General features: G+C 37.9%; 1 protein-coding gene across 1 annotated transcript in view; it reads right to left on the bottom strand.

Annotated features, from left to right (window-relative positions):
- LOC306773130 (sodium- and chloride-dependent GABA transporter 1-like) overlaps positions 1 to 10,390 on the bottom strand; it is a gene marked incomplete at both ends in the record, with an annotated part of 17,267 nt that extends 6,877 nt beyond the window's left edge. The window contains 9 exons of the mRNA XM_079262866.1: positions 32 to 144; positions 291 to 415; positions 498 to 601; positions 689 to 823; positions 3,050 to 3,182; positions 3,359 to 3,468; positions 8,450 to 8,550; positions 9,011 to 9,142; positions 10,150 to 10,390. Coding sequence (XP_079118992.1) covers positions 32 to 144; positions 291 to 415; positions 498 to 601; positions 689 to 823; positions 3,050 to 3,182; positions 3,359 to 3,468; positions 8,450 to 8,550; positions 9,011 to 9,142; positions 10,150 to 10,390 — 1,194 coding nt within the window. The remainder of the gene's footprint in view (positions 1 to 31; positions 145 to 290; positions 416 to 497; positions 602 to 688; positions 824 to 3,049; positions 3,183 to 3,358; positions 3,469 to 8,449; positions 8,551 to 9,010; positions 9,143 to 10,149) is intronic.
- Positions 10,391 to 19,156: the final 8,766 nt, after the last annotated feature.

Here is a 19,156-nt window from a genome sequence, read left to right as displayed (position 1 = left end):
TAAATACTTTGTTCATATTTGCTGTTTGTACCTGACTGTCCAGTCCCAGCATCATAAGCATGGAGAAAAAAAGGATGGCCCATAGAGAGGACATGGGAAGCTGGGTGACCGCCTGAGGATAGGCTAAAAATGCCAAACCTGGACCTGAAATGCATATGCATTGATATCAATGAAAAATAAACAGTTGTATTACATTTTAAAGTATTGAATTAAATGTGCCCTCAAAGGCTGTATTTTGGGTTTTTGCATTGGAGCTACCATTAAGATGTTTAGAAAAAAGAAAGATCTACCTGATGCTGCCAGTTCCTGCACAGGCTTTTTAGTAATGTAAGACATGAAGCCTACAATGGAGAAGATGACAAACCCAGCAAACATGCTGGTGCAGGAGTTGATGCAACACACTATTATAGAGTCCCTAAAGAGAGAATATCAAAGACGGACAATTTGAAGCAAATACTAGAAAATCAGAACAGAAAGAGTAGAATTTATGTCCCTACCTGTAGACATCATTATGGTAAGTATTGTAGCTCCCTAGTGCAATAAGTGAGCCCAGGCCCAGTCCATAGGAAAAGAAAATCTGAGTCGCTGCATCAAGCCACACCTTTAAAACCACAGATGCACACACGTGCAGCACATTTGAGTGTGAACTTTTTGACATTGTTAAATTTTCATGTGTGAAACTGGGTACCTCAGATCGGATGAGTTTATTGAAGTCTGGAGTAATGTAGAAAAGGATCCCATCTATGGCTCCTGGAAGGGTGACCCCTCGGAAGAACAGGATGAAGAGCATGAAGTAAGGATAGGTGGCTGAGAAATACACAACCTGGGAAAGAATGAATGTATTATCTCTTTTATTCAATCAGAAAAATCATGTACAATGTAATGAGGAAATATCTTTTACTGGTAACTATGGTGTCAATTTTAAAAACTAATAACACTGTAAATATGTAACCTGCCTTATTAATACAAAAAGAGCTGGTTGTAATGTACAGACCTAGGCAATGACTGCAATATTTCCATGGATTTTCTTTGCTAAAGGATTCACTTAATTGGTAATGTCCATCAAATCCAGGGCCTTGGAGTAATCCATTTTTCTCACTGCTCTCAGATGTTTCACATTAAAATCCAATTATCGCTGGCAGAAAACGTGTAAATGTGTAGCTGTTCAAACACTTTGCTTCTACTTACTGAAGTTTAAAACTCCCAGAGAGCAGGCAGAATTATGTTCTTCCTCCTTATGTTTAAAAGCACCCAGCTATTTGGAGTAAAAACATCCATTTTGCAGTTATTTTATTTGATTATTTCCACCTCAGTTAAAGGGATATATAACTTTTGGCAACTAGAACTTATATATTACTTATATTATACCACAGGCCACACAAAACTGTTGCAAAATTGAACAGTCTCCATTCATGTTTGCAGACCAGTTTGAAGAACTTGCAGGAATTTTTTAAAGGATTCTTCTTCATTGTAGGATAGGGCTCTAGCGGGAGTATGCAACTCTGAAATGTTGAGGGAGTTGTGTTAGCTTTGGTCTTTAGCTGACTAGCTTCAGCTAACTGCATATAGCTTCTACTAAAGAGTAAAATAAAGACAGATGTATTCTGCATGTTCTGCAGGTCATCAGGCACTTCTGCTGTTGTTTTGAATAAATGTTGGCTAAAAGATGCGAAAAAAGTTCAACACATTTTGGTACATTTGCACAACAGGCAAAATAACTTAGCAGTCTAAAAATACTGAAGCAAAAAGAAAAGCTTTCCATGCACACTGTTCTTTCATCAGACTCCAACTATTGGATTTCTTTGCTAAGGTTGACTTTTTTCTTTCCTCTAGAGTGATCCCTTTCCCACTTTCTCTATCTGGCCTCTTCAGGCACAGTTGTCACCTTTTTATATTGTTCAGTCATGACAAATTTTCATTTGAAGGGAAGGTGATGCATAACTTTAGGATAAATAGACAATTAATCACACTCATGTTATTTGTTCGACTTTGTAAAAATTTGGATCCAATAAACAGTTTTAAAAGCAGTTAAAAAAAAAAAAAAAGAAGTGACCGAGAAACTGAGCTAATGGGCATGTGTGATTGATGAATACAGACAATGATTATTGTCATTTTCTATGAATAAATCAGTTAAATCCTATGACACTGTCTTGATGTTAAGGTTTACATTGTGTAAGATAATGGTGAAAAGTAAGGAAATCAGAATAAACTCAAAGTGGAGTCAGAGTTTCCCCCTTTTGAATGCTTATAAAACTACTCATATCAATCAGTTCATTGTCAAAATATAAATCATTTAGTGGATTTTCCCATATACTATCAGATTTTGTAGTATTGGCTTGGCAAATGGCTTTGAGCCATTCCTAATTAATTCTTTTTTTTAAGCGCCCACAGCCTTGTTGTTGGGCAAAGCTGCTGCCATATAGGAGAATATAGTTTCCATGCAAGGGAAGCTGCGTGGTTACTAAATAATAGGTGGCAAGTGTCAAAGCCCCATTGGTGTAATGGATGCAGGCTTTCCTTCCAGAAAAATCACTGCAGATGATCAGTGTAGACAGAACAAGTCCCATAGGAGAATACTGCCAGTATTTGGGAAGAACCACATGATTGATGGATTTCTGCAGTAAGTACTCCCAGACAGACCCACTTCTGGCCAGGGAATGTGTTTTGGCTTTAATGCATTCCAACTTATTGTTTTACACAGATAATGCTAACATCTGGGTTTTCATTAAAATGCTAACATTTGCCATTTGGCAGTAAACAAAATAGGATAACAGAAACATATTAGTTTCCAACACAAGATATTTTCCATGTGAGATGTGTGCATTGGTAGAAAAGAGAGCTGGCTGTTCACTATGTAAAAATATGATAAGGAAATTGCAGTGATTTAATAATAGAGTAGATTATGCTAGCTGAGGCTCATAGTTATGCATAAGGACGACTTCAAGTGGATGTACACACAATATGACCACCAACTGGAAACAAACCACAGATTAGAAAAAAAGGAGATCAAAAAAGTATTTAGAGGTAATGAACTTTAACAGAGTCAGACCTTCCCCGTCCACTCCACTCCTTTCCAGATTGAGAAGTAGACAAGAATCCACGCCAGCGCCAAGGTGCCCACTAAGGGCCAACGTAGCTCCCCTGGCTCCTCAAGACCACCAGACAGCTGGTGCATGTTACGCCTACAGAAACACACTCTTGCATAAAAATCTCAACAGACTATAGGTGCAATTGGCTTAATAGTTATTAATAATGTGGCACAAGGTGGATTTCCTGTTTGACTCAACAGCCTCAAAAGGGTGTGATTGGCTTTATGGTCGTTATTAATGTGGAAAAGGTGTTCATCTCATTGACTTACTCCCAGAACTCTGTGACAGCGCTGGTCAGGTTAGTTGTGTCTGTCAGGCTGTAATTGGAAAAACAGCTCTCTGTGTTCCAAGGGTTGTCACAGCTTTGCCAAGGCAGTTCCTGGACACATAGAGAGTGCATAAACAAAAGACATAAAGCAGAAGAAAAGATTTCAGTTTGATATAATAAATGTGGGCCAATTTGATGGACCGAATCAATTCATCAAAAAAGGAAAGAAAACCAAGACAATATGTTTCTCTAAATCTTAAATTTTCTCGTTGACTCAACAGCCTTATGCAGTACAAAGACTAAAGTAACAGAAAAAGTCATGTTAGCCAAAAATGACATTTATGAACTAAACTGACGAGGCTGTTCTGCCATAAATTTTGGATTTGTATAAGTGCTTTATGGTAATTTAGCCTCAGGTTTTTCTATGGAGTCTTTTATTTTGAAGGTTTATTTGAGCCTCTGACAGGAGGTCAGCCATGTTGGTTTAGTTCTCAGTCAGCCACATGCTGGGAAGTTCGTCCACTGACATTTGCCTTCTGCTTATGCCGTCAACATCACCTTCTGTAAGTTTTTCCACTTATGTTCAAGAACCATATTTGTTTAAGCTTTATTTATAAGGACTGCTTATCATAAACATAAATTTTGATCTTTATAACTTTTAATTGGTTATGCTGGCTTACTGGGGTGCAGACATGCACTATGCTAATAGCAGCTATTCCATTTTCTTTATGCAGTTTTACTCTATGTTGAAATGTGTACATGGCTCATCGCATAAAAGTGCAGCTAAGGAAGCTACATCCTGACTCGTGCATTCATTCAAGCGGCTTACTGCTTAATTGTGTTGGATGCACACAAGGAGAGCAGAACAGAGGCTTTCAACCTTAAATAACAATGACAGCATTTTCCCCAACACAATAAACTCAAGCCTGCAAAGTCTTTATGTTTCTTCCATCAGGCTTCACTAAGACAAGTTGTGCTGCAGAGGAACACCAAAGATAAAATGGTCTGAGGGAGGTTGTAAATCCACCCTGACAAACCTTCAGTTATATAAGCAACAAGAGAGAGCTTATGTCTTACCTTTCATGATTTTAATCTGGTTTAAACTGCAGTAATTCTGTTTAAGGCACTGTGTGATGATTAAAACTACCTGCAAGAGCTGAATTAATAAAGTAGCAACTTTTCTGTTGGTTTGGTGAACTCAAGAAAGATGGAAGCAATGCACTCACTACACAAAACAGCAACACTGGCATAACTTACATGTGTTTTTAAGCTCAATGCTTAAGGAAAAATATGACTACTAGCTTTCAGGAATATATATATATATATATATATATATATATATATATATATGAAAGCTAATAGATATTAGATTGTTAGCTGTGGCATGTTCCACTTGCTAGCTTGATGCTAACATAATGATATTCAAAGTAATCCACAACAAGTCTCACATTCTTGTGAAATTAAACTTTGAACTTCTTAAGTACAAGTTGCAAACTATCTTTGAGTCAAATGCTGCAATGGAAAATGAAATGAGGAAGCTTCCTATCTAAACCTAGCAAAAACTAAATGACAGTCCAAAATTAATAAATAAAATCTTTTAACAGCTCTCGCACAGTGACAAAAAGGACAAAAGGGGGAACAGAGTCTTGAACCAAGTACTAAGAACCAAGTATTGAACAAGGTAAAACTATTATTTAGAGTAATTTGACCTGAACCTAAATGTGGAGACAAGAGGCCAATGTAAAATAAATGTATAAATGCAAGATATTATAAAATAAATGAAGAAACTAAAATCAAGGTAGGTGAAGCTAAGAAATGTATATAATGTCAGTGACAGTTAAGTTGCTTCCGACAGATTTCCATGAGGATGCACAATCACAATTTACAAAACAAGTTTTAGTCAAAGTGTTGAATGAAAATAGCATTTTGTGCTTCTCTTATCTTGTTAAGTAAAAGTATTCATTTAAAAAGGTGGGACCATAACAACAACAAAAAGAAAACCTTATTAATACTCAATGTGCTCTTCTTTTAATACTTCAGTTTTAGCACCAAAGTTTACAGGAAGTATTTTAAAGTTGTGTGCATTTTGCACATTGTGATTTCCATCTCTAACACTACATATCAATCAAATTCCTGAATTAGAATGATTATTCGACTTTAAAGCTCTTTTAAGTTAAATATTTTGAAGTTGGAGGAGTTAAAAAACAGACATGATTTAAACATCTGATATTTGAATGCTTTATTTACTAGTCGACATTTCTCCCATATAGTGAGGACAAAATAAATTGCTGTAGTTTTTACTTTTAAAAAGTCAAAATAAACATATAGAGACAAACTGTCCATTTGCATGTCAGAAATTCACACGATGGCTCAATCAAAATCAGTTAGAGTTTAACAAAACATTAAACGTTTACATAAAAAGGAAATAGTTTATACAGTAATGGAATTTAAATATCTTGGATTGGTTTTAGATCCACAACTTAAATTTGACAAGCATCTAAAAAAAAATTAATAATACTAAATACTCTAAACTGCTTCAAATTATTTAGATATTACATACCAAACAAGGTTGCCTTGTTGTACATGCAAACTTTGATTTTTTTTTCATCTATCATACTGCATGACGGCATGGGCTCAGGCTGCTCCAACTGCAACCAAAGGTGTAGGTTCACTATATAACCGTGCTTTAAAAGGTATGCATAAAAAAAAAAAATAAAAAAAAAAAAAAAAAAACAACCCGTCATCACCACTGCAACGTCTTGAAAAAATACAATCTGATGAGCTTTGACAGCTTCATCAACTTCTCCTTTATTAAATTAATTTTAAGATGCATTTAATATTTGGTACCAGAGCCTCTAAGCACATTCGTGGAGAGACAAAACAGCATCAGAGTTACCAGAAGTGTGACAAAAATCCCTTCCTTCAGAACTTGTTTTGGTCAGACAGCCTTCTCTGTGAAGAGTTCTAAGTTATAGATCTCACTCCCAATAGACCGTATCATATGGGATTTTAAAAGGTTCACTGCCAGACTTAAGAACTGGCTAAAGACAAACCAGGACTGCACTCACTTTTAGTATTGTAATTTTTCCATGTGGGTGTTAAAAGGGGGGTTTTGTTTGAATGCACTGACAATACTTATTTCTTACAGATTTTTATTCACAGCTTTGACAGTGTTTTACTTCATTTTACATCTTGGTGTATACTTACGAGTATGTGTGTTTTGCATATATGTATAAAGGCACATACACTACTCACAAAAAGTTAGGGATATTTGGCTTTCAGGTGAAATTGATGGAAAATGCAATATGTTCATGCTACAGTGATATAATATCATAAAAGTAAGACATTTAAGTCGAAGGATGCACTACTGATTTCCTCATCTCAAAAAATTCATTCAACACAAAAGGTAACAACAACGGTAGTTACACCACAACAAAAAATTTGAACGTCTCAATATCTGGTCATGTGCCCTTGAGCATCAATTACAGCTTGACAACGACGTCTCATGCTGTTCACAAGGCAACTTATTGCCTGCTGAGGCATGGCATCCCACTCTTCTTGAAGGGCAGCCCTCAGGTCATTGAGGTTCTGGGGTGCAGGGTCTCGAGCCTCTACACGACGGCTCAGCTGATCCCACAGGTTTTCAATGGGATTCAGGTCTGGAGAGAGTGCAGGCCATTCCATTTGAGGTACACCAGTCTCCAACAGCCATTCCCTGATGATGCGGCCTCGATGAGCAGGAGCATTGTCGTCCATGAAGATGAAATTAGACCTGTGCTGTTCATGTAGGGGCACAATCACTGGATTAATGATGTTATTCAGGTAGTATGGGCTTGTCACTGTACCATTCACAAAGTGTAGGGCAGTTCTGTACCAAGTGGACACCCCTGCCCACACTGTAACATCACCACCACCAAAAGCTCGCCTGGTGACAACAGTGGCTGATGCATTGCGCTCTCCCTGACGTCTCCAACATCGTTGCCGGCCATCATTTCTGCTCAGTGTGAATCGACTTTCATCAGAGAACAGCACTGAGGCCCACTGGTTCCTCGTCCAGCGTAAATGCTCCCTGGCCCATGCAAGACGATGATGCCTGTGCCTGGTGGTGTGGTCAGGTACCCGTGCAGGTCGTTTCAGACCACGCTGATGGAAACTGTTTCGAATGGTCTGACGTGACACTTGGGTGCCTCTCACCTCTCTTAAACGTGCCTGGAGTTGAGTGGCATTCATCATCCGGTTTCTCAGGGCAGTGTTCACAATGTAGCGGTCATCAGCACGGGATGTGGCCAAAGGACGTCCACTTCTAGGCCTTTCTGTGACTCTTCCAGTCTCTCCATATCTCTGTTGCAACCTGCTGATGACACTCTGTGACACTCCAAGCTCAGTGGCCACTTCTGTCTGAGAACGTCCTGTTTGAAGCATCGCAATGGCAAGGGACTGTTGTTCCATTGTTAGGTGTCGTCTTGGTCTCATGATGTCAAAATGTGAACAGCATGATGAGGACAACTGTTTAAACACCAGCTCTAATTGAACCAGGATATTTATTGGTCAATTCAAGGATCACACACCTGCCGTGATTTTTGCCGTTAAGCTCCTTGTTAGAGAACAGCAACTTGTGCAAAATTTATTGAAACATTTAACAGTTGGACATGTTCATTTAAAAGCTTAGAGAAGATCACATTAAGTTCACCTGTACAGGTTTGAATGCATTTTAGGCTTGTGAAATTTCACCCAAAAGCTGAATATCCCTAACTTTTTGTGAATAGTGTATGTATATATACTTTTTGTTTTTGCAACATAATGTACTATGTATACTTTCTTGTATTGTGCAAAAGCCCAAAAAGGAACTGGCATTAAAAATTAGACTTGGCTAAAATATTCTAGTTTGTGACATCATACATGAAGCATACTTGTCCCTATCAAATAAATAAATAAGTAAATAAAATGGAGCACATGGAACAGAAATAATCTATCCACAAGCCAGATCACACCAAGCTTCAGCCACACATTCACAGGTGCAGCCAATGACGGCAATATGCCGAAGCCCTTTCAAGGCCTGTAAGATACAAAGGAGCTTAAAGCCTGTACATACCGAACCAAAGGAGTTGAATAAGTAATAGAGAGCCCAGGCAATGATGATGATGTAGTAGATGTTGAGCCAGAAGGAGAGGACCACTGCTGCCAGACCCACACCTGAAAGAGGAAGGGGCACTGATGTGTTAAAGCTTGGAAGGTTTAATAAAATAAAAAAACAGTGATCTTGAAATAAAACGCAGGTGAAAAATAAGAGAAATGTTGAAGACTTTCTCAGATTTTGATCTTTATGGGGTTTTTTCCCCCTCTTTAGGGTTATTGTAAGATGACACAAGTATGAGCATACATACTATCCAATGACAAAAGTGGTGTGTTTCGCTGCAGCTGCGGAACATCACAGTATATTTCAGTTTATAAAAGTTATCAACAAGACACCAACAAGCACATCACAGAGAATAAGTTTTATGTCAAGTTGAAAACTGCAAAATATAACCGAGGGCTAAAAGATCTTTCAAACTATTGTTAGCAATTGAACAAGAAATGGCTTTTATGATGCTCATCATGCCCTCTAATGGGATCTCAAGATGAATATGCAAAAAAAAAATAAAAAGACTGTTACCTTTCATCATGGGGATGAGCTTCCACACCCCCAACCCCCCCACTGAAGTGAACTGTCCCAGAGATGTCTCCAGAAAAAAGAGAGGAATCCCAGCAAACACCAGGGTCAGAAAGTATGGGATCAGGAAGGCACCTGACACATCACCACCAAACAGACACACAAAATGCATTTGGTAGAATCACAACACTTCTAATATGTTAATATAATAAACTAATATTCCATTTGGTCACATTGACTCTTGTCTTTCTTCATTTCGGGCAGAAGAGTTAAGTGAAATTCTTCTGTATTATTATGGTAAGAATAACAAATCTCTTTCTGCAAAGAGTTAAACTGCTCCTGCCTGGAGATGATTCTTATTACAGATATGTTATGACTTAAGCTTAAAGGCAGAGTATGTAAGATTTCAAGGCGATTCTTTCCACCACCAGGCTAACACCAGGTCGTGAGCAATACCACAAAACTTCTACCTCCACAAACGACCACAGGTCCTTGCCAGCTCCAATGAGGGCAGGAATCACTTGTGAGCTGCAGCTCAGAGCCGCTCTGCAATAAATGGGCTTATACTCACCCTACTGGTGGAAAAAAAGTACTTTTTTTTTACTGGTCAGAAAACATTCAAGAAGGGTCTTCGTCATTAATTAAACTTGTAATTTAATAACGCATCAAATATGGACAGACTGGAACCTACATGTTTAAAAAAAAAAACTATATAATTATGATTGTAGTTATTTTTTTAGTTAATTTATTTTGAAAATATTGAAAATCTTACATACTCTACCTTTAAGGAAAGCTTTGATTCAATTATTGGATAATTCACATTTAAGAGATTCATTTTCCCATTTACCAATGGGAAGGTTTTCACTACTAGTGGAAAATGTTCCATTTTCAAAATAAAGTTAATGTTTTTCTGAGCTCCTTTAAAATGTGTTATTGAAGCAGGATTTCATTCAAATAAACCATGAAACAAGGTTTTCAGTGAAATTGGGCAGTGCTGTGGTGGTTTTGGATTAAATTTCTCAGCTCAGCTCATGATATCCAAAACATGATTGGTTTGTATTGCTATGGTTACAAACAACATGACCCTGCATCCACCGCCTTCATTTATTTATGTGTCGCACTGTAAATGGACCAGGCCTCACCTCCACCATTCTTGCCGCATAAATAAGGAAACCTCCACACATTTCCCAAACCAATGGCATATCCTACACATGACAGCAAGAAATCAAACTTCCCCTTCCAGCTTCCCCTGTCAGGTGGATCCTCCCTTTTCTTCTTTTCATCTGTAGGGGGCACCATAGGGTCCATTTCCTCAGAGGGGACTGCTTGTTTGACCTCTGATGGGGAGTTTAAGTCCACTGTACTCTGTCCAGTCTTCCCCATCCTGGGACCACTTCGGTCCAGAGGGGTCAGAAAGTCACCTCGTCCTCACAGCCTGGGATGTCTGTCCTGCTGCCTGACCAAGTGTCCGATAGCAGATCTGGATCTAGACTGGACAGGTTCAGGGTGGTGTGATGACACTAGATGTCCTGAGATGCTGCGAATGAATTCAGAGGAGAGAAAGTATTGTGAAGGTGTAGATAAGTTTTTATGATATTTTTTAAGCCATTTTAAGAATTTGAGCAACTTGCACCTAAAACTAAAGTTAACCGCCATAGCTTGAATATCTGGATGACATAAAAATGTGGAGCTCCTGCATAGAAAAATGCAAATTAGAAAGATGGACGTAGAGACTATGTTGGGGTCAAGCTTATCTGTTAGCAGGGGAAATTATATATTCTGTGCTTTATCTTCATGCCAGCAACATCTCGCAGTCATACCGTCACTCAAATTTATCGCCCATCTATTTGAAATACCGTAATTATGCATCATAATCATTATAAGCAAAAACAGAAAAGCCTGGACGACACATAAGGCATTTCATCAAAGAAGTGTTTTCCTCATTATAAATATACAATATAAACATAACAGTAAGAACAATACGGAAAAAATAAACTATTTTGGATTTGACACAATAAATATCTATAGTAGATCAGTAGTGTGCATCTAATCGGATGTACAGTTCACAGACATTACGGCTAAAGATAGACGTTGCATCTTATAAAACTGTGCTTTAGTAGAGAAAATTATGTGTGGACCAATGGCTCAAAACAATCACAAACCAGTATTTATGCTACTGTTGGCTCAAACTGGCTAAGTTCCTCAGCATAGTGGCCCCCAGTTCAGACAGCTGGATATTAGATATCTGCACAAACATATAAAGTACCTAACGGACAGTTCAGTTCTTGCCAGGTGACTTCTGATGGCGTTCAGACTCTGTTTTAAACATTGCATTCTGCCTGTTTTTACCAAAGCCTGTTAAAACACGGTTTGTATAAGCCATCCAATAAGATGCCAAAACTCTGATTCCTTCTTCAGTTACATAAGACTACACAATGTGTAAAACCAAAATAAATAAAACATTTCAAACCAAAGACGTTTGGACTTAGATAAGTGAGAGATTAATTGTCATTCTGTGAACATTTTTTTCTCAGCTTGGAATTAGACTGAGCCTTGAGGTGAATACCAGTGGTTGAGGAGCAGCAGCAATGATAGCATGTCAGGCAACGTATCGTGTATGTGAGGCAGCAGTAACAAGTATGAGGCGAGTAGTAATCCCAGCTGGGATGGGTATGTTTGATATGTGGCATGTAGAGTATGAAGCAGATCACACGGAAACAGCAGAGCAGCTTGATTCGTCTGACTGAACTAGCTCGCCGTTGTCGTTTAGTGTATATCTTCAAAAGTCTACTTTAACTCAGCAACAGGAATAAATACATAGAGTTACAACAACTATCTGAACACCTAAAAGTGTCTTTTTATTTATTTATTTTTTTTTTGCTTTTTTACTTGATATTGACTGAACATTTTGTAGAGAGTGACACTAACTAGTTGCACTGTATGCTTATGTCCCACTTCACAGCTAAAAAAAATCATGCTAGTCTGAGTTCATATCCATAAAAAAACAGAGATTAATGATACAGTCTTGATCATGTAGGAGTGTGTGGAGATGTGCAATCGAGATTTTCTGTGTTAATGCTGCACTAATGCTGTTCTAGGCTGCATCTTTCTTCATGGTCAACTTCATGTAGGTTGCTACAGAAAAGGCATGCAGCCTTAATAAAATGCACCTGGATTGTGGTTTCTAGACACAAAAGACACCATTTTGCTTTTATCAAGTGTATATTCTATATTATATTAAAACATTTATAGTGAAGTTTCAGAACCATTTACCATGTATAAATACAATCCCACTTCTCATGTGGCAGTTCCCTAAATATTGGTTGGAGGTAGTTGATGTTTGCAAACATCGATTGACCTTGAAGTTGTTTAAGTTGCTCCATGCAAATACAGATAATTTGGATTTCCACTGAAAAACTGAGCTCTAAACTCTGATTTTTTTCCTGGTATTTTCACAACTGATCACCAAGTGCAGCTTTCAAATGTACCATATCAATTATATTCAGGTTCAATTGCAACATACCGCACTGAAAAAACCTTCACACAGTTTCAAAGACGTCTCATTTGTGCTTAGAAGTCTTTGACACGAATGAAAATATATAAGCAAAGTGAACTGTATACTGGAGACAGTTTATATAATGAATGCATGATTTGAATAATGATCAAATGATTTTTTTTTTTTAAACACACATTTCAGCGGAGGACCAAACCATGTTCAGCACTGTTGAACAAATGGTCAGCTTCAGCTGGGTACAACGCCATGAACTGGTCAGAAATCTACTTTCAAATGGTTTTGTAGATAAGGGCAGGCATCTGCTTCAAAGCAAACATATCAGGGATTCTCTTTGAGCATAGCATCCACTTAAATTCAAAGTAAATTCTGGTTTTTTGGGGGTTTTTTTGTTTGTTTTTTTGACAGCCAAGAGTTTTGTTATGGCTTTCATTCGCAAGAAACTTTCCTCAACAATTATTATAAACTATGAACAGATAATGCTATGTACGTATGGGTCTTTTGACACAATAGTCATTCACAGGACTGAATGATAGAAGGTGAAATGATATTATACAGGAGGGGAACTGAGGTTTCTCCTACCTGACAGGTTTCCAAGTCCTTTGTCAGATCATCCGATTCAGTTCTTCACACCAGCAACACAAAAAGAATAGCAAATCTTCACTTTAGCATCCAAAGGAAAACCTAAACCCAAACTCCGAGTCGATCTTCGGGCCCAGTTGAAGCTGAAATGTATCTGATGTTCTGTTTTGACAATTGAAACTCACTCCCTCTTGTGCGATGTCCTTTGGAGGTGGCTGGTCCTACAGCTGGTATCGAGTGTTTGATAATAAAGTTCGACCTGTCTGCTTTGATTACAGCTCAGATCTGACTAGCAAGGCCCTGCAGCCATGGGGGGATACAGTACGTCAATGGTCCAACTCTGGTGGGGAACTCTTGCAGCAGTGTTAGTGTGTGTGTTTGTTCAATGTGCATTAGTGTTTGTTACAATAGCTGCAGGCACATCTCTTGCCAGCACTGTTACCATGGTGTTTCTTTACAGAGAAAAGCCTGATCAGTGAAAGGGCTCGTGGAGATTGAGAAAATGAAACTAGCATGGCTGTTGGCAGAGATACTCAAAATGCCCGAGCACAAATGAGGTCATGCCAGTATCAGACTCTGATAAAATCGAAACATCAAGTGACCAAGTGAGGATAAATAAAAAATGTTGTGCTTTCCACGTGGATCTGTGAGCAATGCAGTGAAACTTTACAAATGCGCTTCTAGAGACGATAGCCTTTAGCTACCACTTGGGGTCAGTATCATGGATGTGTGACACAATCTGAGCTGTGGACTGCTTACTTTTAGCTATTAGTCCTGCAGCTTTATCTTCTTGTGATATGATTTATGATGGAATGAGTAATTTAAATGTACAGTGAAGTTTTTTGTTTTGTTTGTACCTGATATTTGTTTTTCTTTTCTTTTTTTGCTATTTATATTTGTTTTTACCTTCTTCTTTGATATTGCAGCACATTTATTGTTTCTGTTGCTAACTTTCATCCAGTTAGCCTTTAGCCAACATGCAGGACTGCATGTGTCATTGATCTTTGTTGAATAAAATGTTAAAAATTCTGAGAGAAACAAAAGCAAAAACAACTACATAAGCATAAACAATTCTGTGGAACCTGTATCAACCTTTTGATATTGTGTGTGTGGGGTATGTGTGTGTAAAGCTTGTGATCATGTGGCCCAATACATATTTTCTAGCTTGGTTTTTACCTTAAAGGTAGAGTGTATCAGAATTACTGACACATAATGGGGAAGATGGTCATTGAAACTACTTCAAATGCCAAGCAGTGAATGAACGGTGGCTGTCTGTGGCCAAAATTGTTCCAGATATATCTACATGTTTTCATCTGCGGGTGGAACCACAGGACATGGTTGCAGTGATGACTTCACTACAGGTAACTACTTAAAAAAAAATGTGCACTGTCTTCTTCTTTGTGTATTTGAATGTGTTGCTTCTCCCAACGATGCTTTAATACCTTTTAGGCAAAGTATGGACTGCACTTTAAAGCTCAGATGTTTCTCACTTCACAAATATATTTGTTTGTCCATTTAGAGACACCGTAGTAAAAATGAAGGAACATAGATGACTGGGACTTCAGCCTTGGATTGTAAGATGTGACAGTATTTATGGCAGCAGCCACAATGTGCTTTATTTTGCTGTAGTTGTTGCTTGGAAAGTGTTGCTTAATGGGAATAACACTGATAAATGCAGTGCTAAGCTTTGTACTTAAACTGTTGTATTCCTGAATACATTTTGATAAAAAATGAAAAATAAAAATTTGTAACCTTATAAAATCTTTTCTGTGATTCAGTCAGTCAAGTTGGTGGCCCTAAAAAATAAAGTCAACTGGGAAAATAATTTAAGTGAAGATGGCAGTATATCACTTTTTTAAAATTCTTTGTAGATATACTATATATACACTCACTGATGGATTTTAGCAGCTTTTTTTTAAACGCACAATCTAACTCGCCGAGATACTAGAAAGGAAAACGCAGCTTGTAATGAGAAGCCAGTCAGAGGTTTATCCCTCCTGTATTCACAGCACCACAGCAACTATTCACATAGTTTTGAGAGGATACAGAAGTTACTAATGTGAACCCTTTGTAATCCCAGAACTGTGTAAAATTCTCACAGTGACCTTCAGGGTGCAAAACCAGGGTAACAGCTGTAAATCAATGATGGTCTCAGAAACACAGATTCACACAGTTTTCTTCGCATCAATCCAAACATGAAGGAGGGACTTTAATAACTGCCTTGCATGCTCACGATGTAAAAGTAGGTGCACATGCAAAAATGGGAGCAAAGCAGCAATAGACACTATCTATGCCAAATTACAAAAGTGATGGTTAAACAATGTCTTCATTAAATGGATGAAAGGAGATATGAGACCTTCATTTCTTCTGGCAGGTAACCTCTTAGCTCTAATACCTACAGTGGATATTCTATCACCAGCCAATTAAAGTGACTAATGAACATCCTCACAATACCCACTGGTTTACCAGTGAAAAGGGGATTGTGGGTAGGGCTTCAAACGCTGAAGATTAAAATCATATCAAGGCTAAATTACATTTGTGGCAAGTTGTTCCTTTCAGAAGCGGATTCAGAGCCATCTCTGGTGAGGTTTGTTGTCCATATGGATTCAAATGATAACTGGGATGGATTGGAGTTGTCAACGCTGGTTTTCATCAACCTGCTTACAGCATCCCGCAATCAATACAGCCTAATTATGTTTCCAGAGCATCCACTGCCAATAATAATAGGGAGCAATTATGTAGGTAACAAAGACTGGATGGGGTGACTGAATGTTATAAAAGATGCATTATGTTTGAGCTATGAATATTATACCTTGATGCCTTGAGAAAATATGTGGAAAGTTGTTTAAATAAAGAAAATGTCTCAGAAAATATTCTCATGTGTGTATTTAAAAATAGCTAAATCTGATCACTGCAAAAACTGAAATCTAAGTAAGATTAAAAATCTTAAATTGAGTACACATATGCTTATTTTTTTAAAGGTAAGTTAATTCTTAGTTTTTATGCCAGGGGATTCCTCTTGTTTTAAGAGTATTTTTACTTGTTTTGGGAAGTCTTGACAAACCAAATTTTCTTGTTGCATTGGCAGATAATTTATCTTGTTTTAAGCAACATTTACCTAATTTTTCTATTTTATTTTCCTTGTTTTTTAAGGCTGAGTTTTTGCAATGATAGGGCTGCTGAAGAGATCTGCTGAGTCTGTACACTTAGATAAACTTGAACAGGGGAGTCGTTTGTATGCATGAGCACTGGTCCTGTCACTGCGTAATGGGTGCCTGCAGCAACAATATATAAACTAATGGCTTTTTTTTTTTTTTTTTTTTTTTTTAAACTGTGTGTGCAGTTTAGAAAAGTTTCATTTTTTTAAAATCCTAAATATTTCTTTATAATAATTTTAAAAGAAGAAAAGAAAGATGAGTTTTCCTCTTTACTAGTCCTGATTCTGGTGACTGTGTAAGTAGCAAAGTCTGATAAATGCATCATTTTGTTCCAGATTACTTGATTGATGGCTTTGATTTTTTTTTTTTTTTTTTTTTTTTTTTGGAAACAATTGCAATACTAATAAACTGTCTTTTATTCTTGCATTAGATAGACAGGTAGATATGCTGCCATGAAATTTTATGATATTGCCTGTGGCTTACCTAAGCTGTTGGAGTTATTAGATTTGCAAATGTAAAAATTATACTGCTGTTTAATTAAGTTAATTACCTTTTCTAGTGGGGCTCAAATACAAACCTAATTAGTCCTCATGACCAATCAGGTGCGAGCATGATCACACTGTATCAAGAGTGGGAAGCCCCAGTCCTACAAACATATTCTTAATGTTTTTCCTCTTTTAGAATTCAAGCAGCATTTAATATTATAATATTATTATTAAAACCACAATGCTTTGTCAAAGTAGTAAATTTGCAGTTTAATTCAACTCTAACTCCCACATGAGAAAAGAAATATACCTTTAGCCTTTGTAACAAAAAAGCAAAACAGTTTGAGAGGAAAAACTTGCTGCATTAAAGCTTATTTGCAAGTTGTCTTTAATTCACAGCACGTGTTGTCGTGCGAGCTGTTATACAACAACGAACACCCTAAGGCGATCAGCGTGTGTAGATAGGTGGCACATATTGATAACGTTCTCATCCTGCATTGCAGTAGGATGATGCAGACTATGTTCCACAGCTTAAGGACATATTTTCAAGGTGAACATGAAGATCATTGTGTTAATAAGGGAAAAAGTGAGAAGATTAAAGATGAGGAAGCTGGGAAGACACACTGCAATGAATGAGGAGGAATGGGTTGAGAGGCAGAATGAAAATATAAAACTGGGAAAGATTATATGTTTCTGCAGTGCTTGGGTAGATGTAAGGAGCTGCTGATAAAAAAGATACATAGAAATTGGAAGCTGACTCAAAGGGAGGCTATTCTGCTGCAGGAAATCCAAAAATGTGGAAGACAGAGAACACCAGATAATAGATGTGACAGAGGACATTGAACTGCGTTTATAGTCATCTTGCAATGTGAAAATTTATCAACAGCCTCCTCCTGAATCTGAATCGCCTCCTGCTTTTCTTTCCATTATTCACTCGTCTCATTTGTCTCAAATCATTTGCTTTGTTATATCCAAAGGCATTGTCCTTGAAATAAATACCATCAAGGCATTTTCCACACAAAGACTCTGCAAGAGTGTCAAACAGAATGAGTCTTCATTAAACTTTTTGATATAAGGTGACATAATGCATTAAGTGTTTTCTTCTGCAGCACCATTGTCTCCCAAATATTGCTGAACACAAAAAACAATCAATAGTGTTGTGAAATATTGATGAGGAGATGGGTTAGTAAGAATGACTTTAAATGGCACAAAAATGCTGAAAATGTCCTTCACTGGTGCCATACTCAGAGGGAAATGTTCCAGGCTCATAAAATCCCTTTTTGAATAACCTTATATGGTTGAAACATCTGGTCCATATTAACCCTCTGAGGATGCTTTGTACAGCTATCCATTAATTTGTTGCCATCTAATAAAAGTGATTAACAATCTCTGTCTTAAAAAGCTTTTTGGAAAGAGGCCCAGGACCAGCCAGAAGCTAACTGCGCTATTTTTTTTTTTTCTCTTGGGGGGGGGGGGTTATGTAATAACACTGAAGTTTACAGAGAGAAATGCAGTTATATGTACAATTTTCTCAACTCTGTTCATTTGTAAGGACGTCATCACTCATGTCTTCATCAGAGTGAATGAAATAACACGACTTGGACATAGCAAGAGGCAAAACAGACAGTCAGATAGACTGACTGCCATCCATTTAGGACAACATTCATCTATACAAAACATAGGTTGGGCATCCTGGTCTCTGGGGCACTGGGGCAGGCTCTGACCCAAAACGGGTGGCCCAGTCCTTATGGGCATTGGGCAAGGTCTCCGGTGTGGGATTGGTGGTTCCCATACACATGGAGTCCTGGGTTCAGCACTTGAGCATACTTGGGCGAACATTGCCTTTCCGGTGTCTGGCAGGGCCGGGAGACCTTCGTCTTTGGGGACCAAAGACTTGGGAACTGTGGAGATTATGGTAGTGGGGAACCTGGCTAAACCCTCCTGTGCTATCCTTTGGGTAGGATCCCTGCAGTGAGCTGCCTGGGTTTGATGTGTCAGTCAGTTCTCTGGGCCTTGCAGCCCTCTTAGTCAGATTTAGATCCATAAAACGTATTTATGCTCCTTTTACAACACAAATTGACACATATGTTATAACTGTTGTCAAACATCACCACCCACATACTCACATGCATCTTTTTATACTGACATAGTTGTTATAAAATACATCACATGATGCTTCTCCAGCTCTGATTCTGACCACATGCAGTTCATGAGAACTTTGTAAAGGCGCAGTACTAAACTTAAACTCAGCTTTAAAGAAGTGAACTCCTTATTTTGTATGGCTAGATATACATTTGTTAAATCTTTAGGGTAAAGCAGGAGCTCACCTTTTTGTCTGTTTTTATCTGGTAATGCTCTCACCTTTTCCCTTAACAAGCACAGCTCTGCTGCGGTGGGGGGGGGGGGTGTAGGA

Source organism: Telmatherina bonti, assembly GCF_933228915.1.
Source record: "Telmatherina bonti genome assembly, chromosome: 23".
Classification (NCBI taxonomy): domain Eukaryota; kingdom Metazoa; phylum Chordata; class Actinopteri; order Atheriniformes; family Telmatherinidae; genus Telmatherina; species Telmatherina bonti.
Note: the sequence above shows the minus strand (reverse complement) of the source record. Positions and strands in the feature narration are given on the sequence as shown.